At 42.5% G+C, this 13,282-nt stretch overlaps 1 protein-coding gene across 1 annotated transcript in view; it reads left to right on the top strand.

The window, feature by feature from the left end:
- The window catches only part of FAM3C (FAM3 metabolism regulating signaling molecule C), a 33,394-nt gene that overhangs the window by 6,092 nt on the left and 14,020 nt on the right, over positions 1 to 13,282 (top strand). Inside the window, exon 2 of the mRNA XM_038752216.1 lies at positions 9,677 to 9,781. Within this exon, the coding sequence (XP_038608144.1) occupies positions 9,677 to 9,781 (105 nt within the window). The remainder of the gene's footprint in view (positions 1 to 9,676; positions 9,782 to 13,282) is intronic.

The raw sequence follows: 13,282 nt of genomic DNA, 5'->3' as shown, positions 1-13,282 counted from the left end.
TTTGCTCATATCCACCCCAGTGCTTAGTGCAGTGCCTCAAGCAGCGTGACTCAGTGGAAAGAGCCCGGGCTTGGGAGTCAGAGGTCATGGGTTCTAATCCCGGCTCTGCCACGTGTCTGCTGTGTGACTTTGGGTTAGTCACTTCACTTCTCTGAACCTCAGTTACCTCATCTGTCAAATAGAGATTAAGACTGTAAGCCCCACGTGGGACAGCCTGATCACCTTGTATCCCCCCGGTGCTTAGAACAGTGCTTCGCACATAGTAAGCGCTTAACAAATGCTATCATTATTATTATTATAAGGTAAGCACTCAACATATTATTATTATTATTTAGATCCTACTCCCTTCTACTTAGACTATTAGCCCCCTTGTGGGACAGGGGAATGAGTCCAACCGAGTTATCTTGTATCTGCCCTAGCTCTTGATACAGTGAGTGCTTGGGAGATAATAAGCTATTAACAAGTACCATAATTATTATTAGTAGTAATAGCAACCCAAAAATGTTTTCAACCAGAGGAGAAATATACTTGGAAACCAGTTGATCGTCCTAACACATGCCCTTATCTGAAGTAAATTGTACTTCTTTTGATGCTGGCCATATCTTGCACTGCTTGAGTCAAATGATGAGGCCCTGTGGATAATGTTATGGTTTCAATAAAATGTACTCTGAAGAAATCCATCATCTACTACTACTAAGCTGTCATTTTGCTTCCCAGGTTCCACTGTGACCTCTGATGTGTTGTGTTAGGGAACTCAGATTAACCCAACCACTTTTGGGTGTTAGCTTTCAGGCTATACCTGCAATCCAGGCAGAGAAAACAATCTGTGCATTTTTGTGTTGCTGTTTTTGTTCGGGTTAGTGTAAAGTTGTATGGACTGGTCAAAATGACTGCTGATATTTGTCAATATCAATGCCACATTTTGCTTTTTGTTGTTTAGATTAAAGTTGTATACACTAGTGATAATGACTGCTGATATTTGCCAATATCAGTACTGCATTTTGTTTTTGTTTGGGTTAGTGTAATTTCGTGTACACTAGTCATAATGACTGTTGATGTTTGTCTGTCAGTGCTGCATTAGCTACCAGACTACATTGCACTTTGGGGAGAAAATTATTTGGGTCAGGTTTACCCTCCTTTCAACCCATTTGTCGAGAGGTGGAAAACCTTGCCAACTCCTCAGGGCCATAAATTGGCTGCGTCAGGTCACCAGCCTGGGTCACACATTGAGTGACTGAGAACCAGTTCCAGATAATGGTGTCCCTTGTTTCATTGGAACCTGGGAAGAAGAGGTTTTCTGGGTGTCTTCCAAATGAAGGAAGATAGGTCCAACCCAAGTAGAAAGGTTGCCCAGTGGCTGATTTTCTTTTAACTGCCAGGGATCTAGCCCCTCAAAACATGCTATTTTAGCAGGTCATCATAGTCCTGTTGAAAGGTGGTGGAATTTGCATAGCTATGTTGGAAGGCTGTTTCTGGCAATCAGATAAAGCTCCCATCATCAGAGGCTGCATCTCAGATCTTTAAAGCAAGCAGATGCTTATTGCATCAGACACTGGGAGTTTAGATCAGGTCTGAAGCTCCAAATACTACCTGCATAAAACCCATGAGTTGAATATAGTGGGTTTTGTAGGTAGGAGGACTAGGTCTCCTCGTGGGATTCCAGTTTTCATTAGGTGGATGACTCGCCTATTCTTTTGAATATAAGGACTATTGAACTTGGGCTCATTCAAAACTTTTATTGAACTACACTATTAGATGAAGAGAAAACGGGGATTCATTGCCAAGAAATGACTTTGGTTAAGTGAAAAATGGCAGTGGATTTGGATTGTGGATTCTGTTAATTTGGTGATCTGTGACTGTGCTTTCTATTACCTATGGACCAGTTGATCTCGATTTATTGTAGCAATTGTGTCCCGATGAATTTATGTTCAAGCTCCTGCACTGTAGGCCTTTAAGTGTTTGTGTGCGTTTTCTCTGGGTCATGTGGATTTGTTGTAACTCAGCTGAGGGTCTCCTTGCATATCAGTCTATAAATATTCGTATTTCCTGTGGGCCTAGTATGTGCCGAGCAGCATGGCTCAATGGAAAGAACACGGGCTTTGGAGTCAGGTCATGGGTTTGAATCCCAGCCCTGCCACTTGTCAGCTGTGGGGCCTTGGGCAAGCCACTTTATCTTTTCTGGGCCTCAGCTACCTCATCTGTAAAATGGGATTAAGACTGTGAGCCCCACGTGGGACAACCTGATCACCTTGTATCCCCCCCAGCGCTTAGAACAGTGCTCTTCACATAGCACTTAACAAATACCATCATCATCCTGTACTAAACACTTGGGAGAGTACAAGAGAATTAGCAGATATAATCTCTGCCATCAAGAAGCTTATAGGTTAGTAGGGGAAACAATGAAATCAACTGCAGAAATGAGGAAGTAGTAGTAGATACGTGAGTGATAAGAAGGGAATAATAAAGTAGACGGGCTGCAAGGCTCCACAATTTCTTAAAAAACTGCCCAGGGTTCAGCCATTAAATTCCCAAGAGTATCTTGACTGATAGTGCTCAGTAAAATCTGTTAGCTTGAAAAGAGTTTTCTCTTGCAGTATTTAGGTTGATTCTATTTTCATTAATTCTTCCACACCTTTTTTTAAATTCCAACTGCCATCCACTCCCTAATTACCTACTACATTAGATGAAGAATAAAAGTGTTTCCCCGCAGCCAAATCCATCCAGAATTTAGAGCTGGACACTTTTATGGAAATACTTAAGGAATAGATGAACAGGATAAGCTGGGTAGTGGACAGAAGATGAGAGAAGAAGGGGGAAGAAAAAAGTTGGGTGAGAGGACAGTGAGGAAAGAACAAGGAGAGAGATGGGGGAGGAGGAAGGGAGAGTATGTTCAGACTTTGTTTCACCATGTTGTTATTTTTGGAATTGCATATGTTGTCCTTCATACTCAGAGACGATAACCAATGATGAAATCTCCTGTGCCTTAGTCCTGACCACACTGTGCACAAATTCTGTTCTTTTGTGTATGATGTTTGTGGTGGTGGTGCTGTTTTCACTTTTGCTTCCACATCTTTCTACCCTCACAAAGTTTCTGCCTGTAAAGAGTCGCTCCTTTCTTGATTCCATGCACCTTGCCAGTCTTTAGAGTAATTGGTTTCTAGTTTTTCCACAAGGAAGCAGCAGGTAATGCCGGCGAGAGCCACCGACCTGCTTAACCCAACTCGGGTTCTGATCCCAACTTGAGCTGATCCCTGCTGTTCAGTAGAGCCTGGCCAAAAAGCCATGGAGTCAGTCAGTCAGTCATTTGTACTTATTGAGTGCTTACTGGGTGCAGAACACTGAACTAAGTGCTTGGGAGAGTACAGTGTAACAGACACATTCCCTGTCCAAGGTGATCTTAGTGTCTAGAGGGGAAGGCAGTTATTAATATAAATAAATTACAGATATGTACACAAGTGCTGTGGGACTTGGAGGGGGAATGAGTAAAGAGAACAAGTCAGGGTGGCCAGAAGGGAGATGAACGAAAGGAAAATAGGGTTTTGTCAGGGAGGCCCTCTTGAAGGAGATGTCCCTTCAGTAAGGCTCTGAAGGGTGGCAGTTAATTGTCTGTCAGATATGAGGAACGAGGTGTTCCAGGCCAGAGGCAGGATGTGGGCAAGAGGCTGGTGGCGAGATAGACGAACTGGAAGTACAATAAGAAGATTGGTATTAGAGGAACAAAGTGTGTGGGCTGGATCGTGGTAGGAGAGTAGCAAGGTGAGGTAGAAGGGGGCAAGGTGATTTAAGTCCTTTAAAAACGATGGTGAGGAGTTTCTGGTCGTTGCGGAGGTGGATGGATAACCACTGTAGGTTCTTGAGGAGTGGGGAAACATGGTCTGAACGTTTTTGTAGGAAAATGATTTGGGCAACAGAGTGACATATGAACTGGAGAGGGGAGAGGCAGGAGGCTGGAAAGTCAGCGAAGAGGCTGATACAGTAATCAAGGCAGGAGAGGTTAAGTGCTTGGATTAACATGGGAGCAGTTTGGATGGAGAGGGAAGGGAAGATTTTAGCAATGTTGTGAAGGCAGAGTAGACCTGATTTAGTGATGGATTGAATATATGGATTGAATGAGAGCGAGGAATCAAGGATAACACCCAGGTTACAGGCTTGTGAGGCTGGAAGGATGGTAGTGCCATCTTCAGTGATGGGAAAGTCAGGGGAGGACAGGGTTTTGGTGGGAAGAAAAGTTCTGTTTTAGACACTGTTTGAGGTGATGGGAGGGCATCCAAACAGATCTCTTGAAGGCAGAAGGGAATGTGCAACTGCAGAGAGGGAGAGAGATCGAGGCGGGAGATGAGGATTTGGGGATCATCTGCATAGAGGTGGTAGTTGAAGCTTCGGGAGCGAATGAGTTCTCCAGGGGAGTAGGTGTAGATGGAGAACAGAAGGGGACCCAGAGCTGAACCTTGAGGGACCCGCCCCCCGCCATATTTAGTGCATGGGAGGTAGAGGAGGAGCCCATGAAAGAGACTGCATGGCCAGAGAGACAGGAGGAGAACCAGGAGAAAACATTGTCAGTGAAGCCAAGGTTGGATAATGTTGGATAATGAGGTGGACAGAGCTCTGCCAAAGCTACTGAGGAAGGGTGGCTGCATCTGCTGTACTGTTATGTTGTACTCTCCCGAGCGCTCAGTATACTGCTCCGAACAAAAGAAATGCTCAATATGACTGACTGACTATATCCATGATGGACTCGAAGCCTTTTACTGCTAAGGGCCCATCAGCTGTCTCAGTGACAAGGAAAAGCAGAATAGCTGGATGGAACAGTGGCAGAATGCCAAAGACCATGAAAGTAATGAAAAGATGATAAGGGAAAAGAAACTCTCCCTGTGCATGCGCCAGCAGTGTGTGCTGCTGCTTCAGTAACTTTCCCTTTGTGGACATATTGTACATGTCCTTGATAAAGAACTGTTGTAGGTCAACTAGGAAATAGGATCAGCAGGAATGAGGAGCACTAGTGAAAACAGAGAGTCTCATTTCTGCTGATTTTTACTTAGCCCTCCCTCAGGAGATACAATCAGACATGAAACTAGGAGAAATGTTGGCAGTGAAGTTGGAGCCAGGTAAATAAAGATTCATTCATTCATTCATTCAGTTGTATTAAATGCTTACTGTGTGCAGAGCACTGTACTAAACACTTGGCAGAGTACAATATAACAACAGTCATATTCCCTGCCCATAGTGAGCTCACAGTCTAGAGGGGGAGACATACATAAATATAAATGAATAAATTACAGGTGTATATTTATGGGCCATAGGTGTGGATGGGAGGGAAGCTGAATGAAGGGAACGTATCAGGCTACACAGAAGAGTGGGAGAAGAGGAGAAGGCAGCTTAATCAGGAAAGACTTCTTGGAGGAGATGTGCCTTCAATAAGACTTTTAAGTTGGGGAGAGCAATTGTCTGTCTGATATGAAGAGGGAGGATGTTCCAGGCCAGAGGTAGGATGTGGGCGAGAGTTTGGCAGTGAAACAGAGGAGATCGAGGTACAGTAAGAAGGTTAGCATAGAGGAATGAAGTGTACAGGCTGGGTTGTAATAGGAGAAAGGTTGGGGTGGTGATTAAATTGTGTACTGGTTTTTTAAAAGAAATGCACGACTCTACATTAGAGATGGAAGCATTATGCTGAAAGGAGATGTTGACAGTCCTATCAATATCTAAAAGTAAGCTTTCTCCCTGGCATTGCATTTTTCTTATGTTTGGAATTTGAGATTTTTCAGGCCTGTCAAAGTTGTCTTGAAAATCCATTCTCATTACTGCTACTGTTTTTATTCTCTTGAGAATGTACTATGTGACCAGCCCTGTGCTAAGCACTAGGGTGGGTTTAGAAGAATCCGATTGGATACAGCTTGTGGTCCTTTGGGGGCTCACAGTCTAAGAGGGTGGGAGAACGGGCACCATGTCCACGTTTTACAGATGAAGAAAGTGAGGTTGAGTGCCTTGCCACATATCTCATAATAGCGAGCAGGGAACTGGTCTACCAACTCTATTATATTGTACTGTCCTAAACAGTTAGTGCAGTGCTCTGCACACAGTAAGTGCTCAATAAATACAACTGATTGACAATAGGCCAGTGGCATTCAGGACTAAAATTCATTTTCCTGACTACCAGTCTGTTTCTGTTTAGACGGCACCAATTCCTAGTCCTATATTGTAATGTTGGTTTGATAAAGCTGAATCATAGCCCACCTGGGAAGAAACTGGAACCAAAGCCACTATACATTGCCCCCTACTCCACCCTCAACTGGAGGCAGCTCTGGGATTTACCTTCCATTACCATTTCTCAGGGAAGATGAAGGAGGAAGATAAGAGGGGGATAAGGGGAAGGGACAAAGCAAAGAGTTTTTTTCAGGACTCTGAAAAGGTGAAAAAAACACCAGAAGAGGAAAATCTTGAAGGCATCATTATTTTGGCTATAAATAGATATATTAGAGAATCTGGGCAGTCATTCAAATTCTTGGAGTAAATGCTCCTTAGACCTTGTTTTCACCTGGCGGGTGTAATATAAGTCTTTTCCAGGAGATAGATTACTAACATTGGAAGCAAATTTCTGGGGATATTGAGATTTTTCTCATGAATTATCATGAATTTGAAAAAGTAGTTTGATAAATATTTCATTTTGGTGCTGTTGGAGCTTGATTATTAATCAGCTGTACTAAAAAATCGATAAGCAGATTTAGTGTGCTCCAAGTTTACCCACATTTTAATTTTCTTATTAGCTCATTTCATTCATTGTTAGTTTCATTATTTCCTAGTTTCGTTTCATTGTGAAGCAGCGTGGTCAGGGAAGGGATCTGGATTCTGATTCCAGCTCTGCCACTTGCCTGCTGTGTGACTTTGGACAAGTCACTAACTTTTCTGTGCTTCAGTTTCCTCATCTGTAAAATGGAGATTAAACCCATTCTTTGTTCGTGTGGATCAGGGACTGTGTCTGACGTGATTATCTTGTATCTACCCCAGTAATCAAGTAATTAGAAAAGCAGCATAGCTCAGTGGAAAGAGCACGGGTTTGGGAGCCAGAGGTCATGAGTTCTAATCCCGGCTCCGCCACTTGTCAGCTGTGTGACTTTGGGCAAGTCACTTAACTTCTCTGGGCCTCAGTTACCTCATCTGTAAAATGGGGATTAAAACTGTGAGCCCTACGTGGGACAACCTGATCACCTTGTATTCCTCCCAGTGCTTAGAACAGTGCTGTGCTCATAGTGAGCGCTTAACAAATGCCATCATTATTATAATCAGGCCCGTGCTTGGCATGTAATAAGTGCTTAAGAAGTATGATTGTCAGTGTTACTGTTATTATAATATGGCATGATAATGGAATCCTTATTACACCTTTCTCAAACTACAAGGCCTTCTATGGCAGGAAGGGTTGGATCCACAAGTGAAGAGTTTCTCCAATTCAGGGTCCCCAATTCACACGTAGACACCTGAGTACTGATTGTAGAAGTCATCAATGGAGAAGCCGATTGATAAACATGAAATGAGAGAGAGAGAGAGTGAATTAATGAATGAATGAGAATGTTCATGCGCATACACAAGATCGCCAAGGCACACACCCTTATTTTCCTCACAGGATAATAAATAGTCTTCTTCCCCAGCCACATGAACAGAATTGAGGCCATTCAGTTCCCCAGTTGCCCCGACTCTGTTCTGGAGGAAAAAGATGAGCCGTGCTGCAGCTCATTTCCTAATTGAGTTAGGAAAACAAAACCCCAGATAAATGTAGTAACATAATCCAAAAATGTATTCACCAGCCTGATGAGCAACAAAATGAAAAGATAGAATTCTACGGAAGGAAAAATAGATGGACAGAAGGAGAAAAAGTGAATGAAGAATTGCAATTTCTTCATTTTCTTTAAACATTCAGTAAAGAGATAGCTGAAACCAAGCAAAATATGGCAGCTAGGGAAAATCGCAAATACTTGAAAGCTATTAAAAAAGAATAAACATGATCAAAAAAAGATGAGATGGTGGGGGAAAAATTGAAATCCCAAGGAAATAAGCATCATCAGCCAAAGACAGGAGTGAAAAACGTCTTTGAAAGAAAGGCAGCTCATCAGAGAAAGAAAATAATGAATTACCAAGTAGACAACCAGGAGTAAGGAAAGGTGGTTTCAAATAGGGGGGGGGAAGCGTATAAAAATGTACAGATCCCAAATCCCAGGGAGAGCCAGAAGTGAAACATATTGTAAAATAGAACAATGCCCATAGACACTAAATAGGGCATGGATTTTTCTATTTATAAGAAAAATGTTGGGGGATGAGGAAATAGTTTTTTGTTTTAATCTAGTCAAAGGTTTGAACCTTAAAAAAATGAAAAAAAAAAGGATTTTATTTTAGCTTTTCCAATCTGATTTCTCCAATCCAGGAGTTGCCTGCCTTGGGAGCCGAGGGAAGGGGGTGGTACCACTGTCCCTTGCCTGAAGTAGATGGAGGTGATGGCAGAGTCTGGAGAAGTGACCACAGCTACTGTCTCCCCGACAGGCAGGAGTCCTAGGTTGGGAAGGGGAAAGCAAGTGGACAAGGCCCAGCAAGAATCCTGAAAAATAGCTGGCTAATTCGAATGACCAAGACAGCAACAGCTACTAAGGCTGGATTATGCCACTCCAGCAGATCACCAGTGTTGCACTGCAGTCACTAACTAATTAAGACTGTAAGCCTAATGTGGGACAGGGACTGTGTCCAACCTGATTACCTTGTACCTACCCCAGTACTTAGAACAGTGCCTGGCACATAGTAAGCGCTGAATAAATACCATTTTAAAAAAGAAAAATAACTACAGCAGTAAATGGGTATTGCACATCCAAAACAACCTTTTCGGGTGACTTCATTCATTCAGTCATATTTATTGAGCGCTTACTGTGTGCAAAGCACTAAACTTAAGTGCTTGAGAGAGTATCATACAACAACAAACACATTCTCTGCCCAAAATGATCTCACGGTCTAGAGGGCGAGGCAGATGTTAATATACATAAATAAATTAGATATATACATATATGCTGTGGGGCTGGGAGGGAGGATGGATGAAGGGAGCAAGTCGGGACTTTTGCAGTATGCTACATTTGTTTGCTGTTTACTTGTTTTTGTACTCCCTGCCCGAAGAGGGACATGGCTGGTGGGACGGGAGATTGCGAGTAACACTGAGCAAACCACTACCACTAGAATCAATTCCTTTGTGCAGGTTCTTTGTTCTGTAGGCCCTGGCCGAGGCTTGTCCATCATTCTCAATAGATCCATCAGTACATGGAAAGAAAGAAAGGGAACAGAGCCAAAAAATGGAAATGAAGAAAAGATACACATTATAGAGTGTTTGAACCTTGTTTTACAAAAGGAAAAAAAAATTGATTCAGCTTTCAGATACAGCCTTTGATACCCTGGAAAACCAATTGGTTTGTAAATATAGGCTCGCTGAATGTTGGCAGCAGAAGATAAATATATGACTGATGTGGTCATAGAGTGGATAAAACCAGTAACTGCATCTCAAGCAGTATTAAGGTTCTGCAAGAATAAAAAACTTCATGGTACAATAAGATCTGTACTTGAAGGTTTGGAACACTCTTTAAAATTTTTGCTGCCACAAAGTCGAGCTCTGTGTTTACTTATTCAGACTAAAAGTTTCTTTGTTTTTGCTTAGGCGCTGCGAAGTTGGTGGTAGCTGTAGCGGCATTTCTGTTGACATTTTATGTTATATCTCAAGTATTTGAAATAAAAATGGATGCAAATTTAGGAAACCTGTTTGGTAAGTTTCCTCATTTACATTTTTTCTACCCCAAATCTTACTGTTTATAGTATACAGTTTAGGTCTGAAGTGATTCTTTGGTTTAGCACCAAATACCTGGGCCCAGTAGACTGGAAAGCAGAGCCTCACGTGGTTCAGAGTCGGATGCAAAGCCCGGTGAAGGTTGGGCCCACTCAAAGCCCAAGGTCACAGAGCAATCAGTGTCAGAGCTGGGGTTAGAACACAGGTCCTTTGACTCCCACGCCTGTGCTCTTCTCACCAGCCTTGCTCCTTCTCATTTTGGGCTGGGAACATATTTACCCACTCTGTTATATTGTACTCTCCCAAGTGCTTAGTACAGTGCTCTGCACACAGTAAGCACTCAGCAAGTATGCTTAACTGATTAAAACTTTTAACTAGTAAATTTATAAATGTAATCCTGAGTGACTTGTGGAGTGTGTTTTGAAATTGCCCATGGTCTCTGGTGAAATAGGAACTTGGGACTTTTTAGAGCAACCAAAGCTGAATCAATCGAACAGCGTCTCGGAATATTTTTTTGTGAAGGGATGGGGGGGAATCATAAAGTAAGGAGGAGATATGAGTGTTTCCCAATTGTCCACAGCCAGTAGGCATTATCATTGCAAGGCTAATGAGGAAGTGCTGCCATCTCCCATTTCTCCCCGGATTGGGGAATGTGAGCCCGTTGTTGGGTAGGGACCGTCTCTATATGTTGCCAACTTATACTTCCCGGGTGCTTAGTACAGTGCTCTGCACACAGTAAGCGCTCAATAAATACGATTGAATGAATGAATGAGTATGGGGAAGAAGATATTACCCCATTAAATTTTGTAGAACTGGAGAGGCAGCAAACAGAAGAAGGAAAGTCAGATTACATGCTTCCCCACAATGGACATTCCACCCCTACAAAGTAAAAATTTTGTGTCTGTCATTCGTACACCTAGAATTTCCTTTCTGTGATTGCTATTGGGTAGAATTTATTTTCATCTTTATGTAGCACATTTGGAGAGTCTACAGGGAATTATCAGTAAAATTCATTCATTCATTCAATTGTATTTATTGAGCGCTTACGGTGTGCGGAGCACTGTACTAAGCGCTTGGGAAGTACAGGTTGGGATGACAGTAAAGTATTGATCATCCTTTCTGTTATGGGAATATTAAAAATGATGCAACATTTAAAATTTAGTTTGAGTGAAAGCACATAAATCCAATATCTATCAAATACTCACCAGAATTGAAAAGGGAAATTCAGTAGTCATTTGACAGAGGAACAGCACCTTTCATTTGAGTGCATGAAAAATCTGGCCCTGAATTTACTTAGAAGTCGAGTGTTGAGTTTTCCACTGGATTGCAAGCTCTGTGTACTTAAAGCAAAATGTCAAGGACTTTTTAAACATGTAGTGTTCTGCCCTGAAGAGAAAAGCTCTTTGTTCCTGTATTATGTCTGTAAACTTGGTGTGTGGTTAAAAAAAAAATTGATTAAGCCTTTTTAAAGTAGTACATGAGTGTGTGACAAAGAGTTGTCACGGGTTCTGTGCCAGTCGGAGTGGTGTTCTGGAGTCCTGGCAGCACTGTGGGTGTCGAATCCAGCTCTCCTGGGTTGATTCTGGTCAGGGAGGACAGTAAAGGCCAACAGGTGTTTAAGGGGATAGGAAAGGGACAGGGGTGCAGATTCAATAGGTCATAAAAAACATTATCTATTGGGGAATTGGGCTCAGCATTAAACAATTCTTTGATGAGGCTGAGGAGTAGAGAGAGTAAGGCATTTCAAAGTAATGCATAGGTTGAGTAGCAGCTTGTTAGGTCGTATGCCGGTAATTACATATCTCAGATGAGAGTTAAAAATCTAATTCTCCTGAGACAGACTCAAATGAATTGAATTGTTCACAGAGTCCTGAGAATTGCTGCCATCTGCTCCTGAGAGTCAGGGAGCGCTTTGCTATCCATCTTTAAAGGGATCGGGGTTATACACCAGCGAAGCAGCATGGCTCATTGGAAAGAGCACGGGCTCTGGAGTCAGAGGTCATGGGTTCAAATCCCTGCTCTGCCAATTGTCAGCTGTGTGACTTTGGGCAAGTCACTTAACTTCTCTGTGCCTGAGTTACCGCATCTGTAAAATGGGGATTAAGACTGTTGGCCCCCCGTGGGACAACCTGATCACCTCCCCAGTGCTTAGAACAGTGCACATAGTAAGTGCTTAATAAATGCCATTATTGTTATTGTTATTATTATTATTATTATTATTACACCCATACGCAGGAGTTTAATTTAGTAAAGACAGAACGTGAACTGAAATGAGGAAGCTAAAAGGGACCTTCAAGTTTGCCATTTCATAACCTTTTAGCGCTAAAGTTAGCAGTTGAACATGAGTAAGTGGATTACCTGCCCATGTGGAAGTTCTCAGGAGACAAAAAATAGTGTGTCTTTAGGCAGACATACCCCCATACTCTGAGAAGAGAGGAATAGGAAGGCAAAATGGCTCACTTGGCCTCTTAAAGATCCCCATCCCCAGGAAATCTGGGTAGGTAGGAAGTTTCAGAGAAATGCCCTCTGGGAAGTGAAGTCTGTGAAGGAAATGTTGCTATTTGCAGGTCCTTTTTAGGAGCAGGAAATATTCATTGCTTTCTGGGAAGCATAGTTTCTTTAGAGAATAATCTCTATTCCATATTCTTCTTCGCTCCCTCCCCCAAGTTCCTTAACTGTGTTTCAGAAAAAGCATTCAGAGTTGTTCGGGAGAAGGGAGACAGGTAGGAAAATTAGAACTGTGGCCACAAAATTAGTCAGATAGCAAAGTGAACCTTAAAGCTTAGTTATGTTATTTGCCAGAAAACGTTTGGGTGCCATCCATTTTCCAGAAAGGTATAGGTGCCATCGATTTGCCTTGGTACAGACCTATGTTATCAAGAGGTACTGCTAGGTAGCTGGCTGGCTAAGCGATATCTGAAAAGTTAATTCCGTCTCTGGGTTCTTGTTTTGTTTTGCTTTTTTTAAATGCTTACTCTGTGCCAGGCTCTGTACTAAGCACTGGAGTACATACAAGCTAATCAGGTTGGCTACAGTCCATGTCCTACGTGGGGATCCCAATCTTACAGATGAGGTAACTGAGGCACGGAGAAGTGAAGGAACTTGCCCAAGGTCACACGGCTGACCAGAGTCGGAGCCGGGATTAGAGCCCAGGCCCATGCTGAAACCACTAGAACAAGCTGCTTCTACCTAGTGCAGGCATACTTCACAATACAGCCAGGCCACATTCCTGGATAGAATGACTATTACTGTTGTAAAGTACACTTTTCCAAAGATGTACATACTGTAAATTAGTTTCTGAAGAAATTCATATGAAATTCCCATACTGTGTAATATAGTGTAATGTATATAATGTAATGTAATATAGTGTACATAATATAGCGAGAAACAGTGTGGCTTAGTGGATAGAGCACAGGCCTGGAACTCAGAAGGATCTGGGTTCTAGTCCTTGCTCTGCCACTTGACTGCTTTATGACTTTG

This window comes from Tachyglossus aculeatus, chromosome 10, assembly GCF_015852505.1.
Source record: "Tachyglossus aculeatus isolate mTacAcu1 chromosome 10, mTacAcu1.pri, whole genome shotgun sequence".
NCBI lineage: Eukaryota > Metazoa > Chordata > Mammalia > Monotremata > Tachyglossidae > Tachyglossus > Tachyglossus aculeatus.
This window is presented reverse-complemented; position numbering and strand designations above follow the sequence as displayed.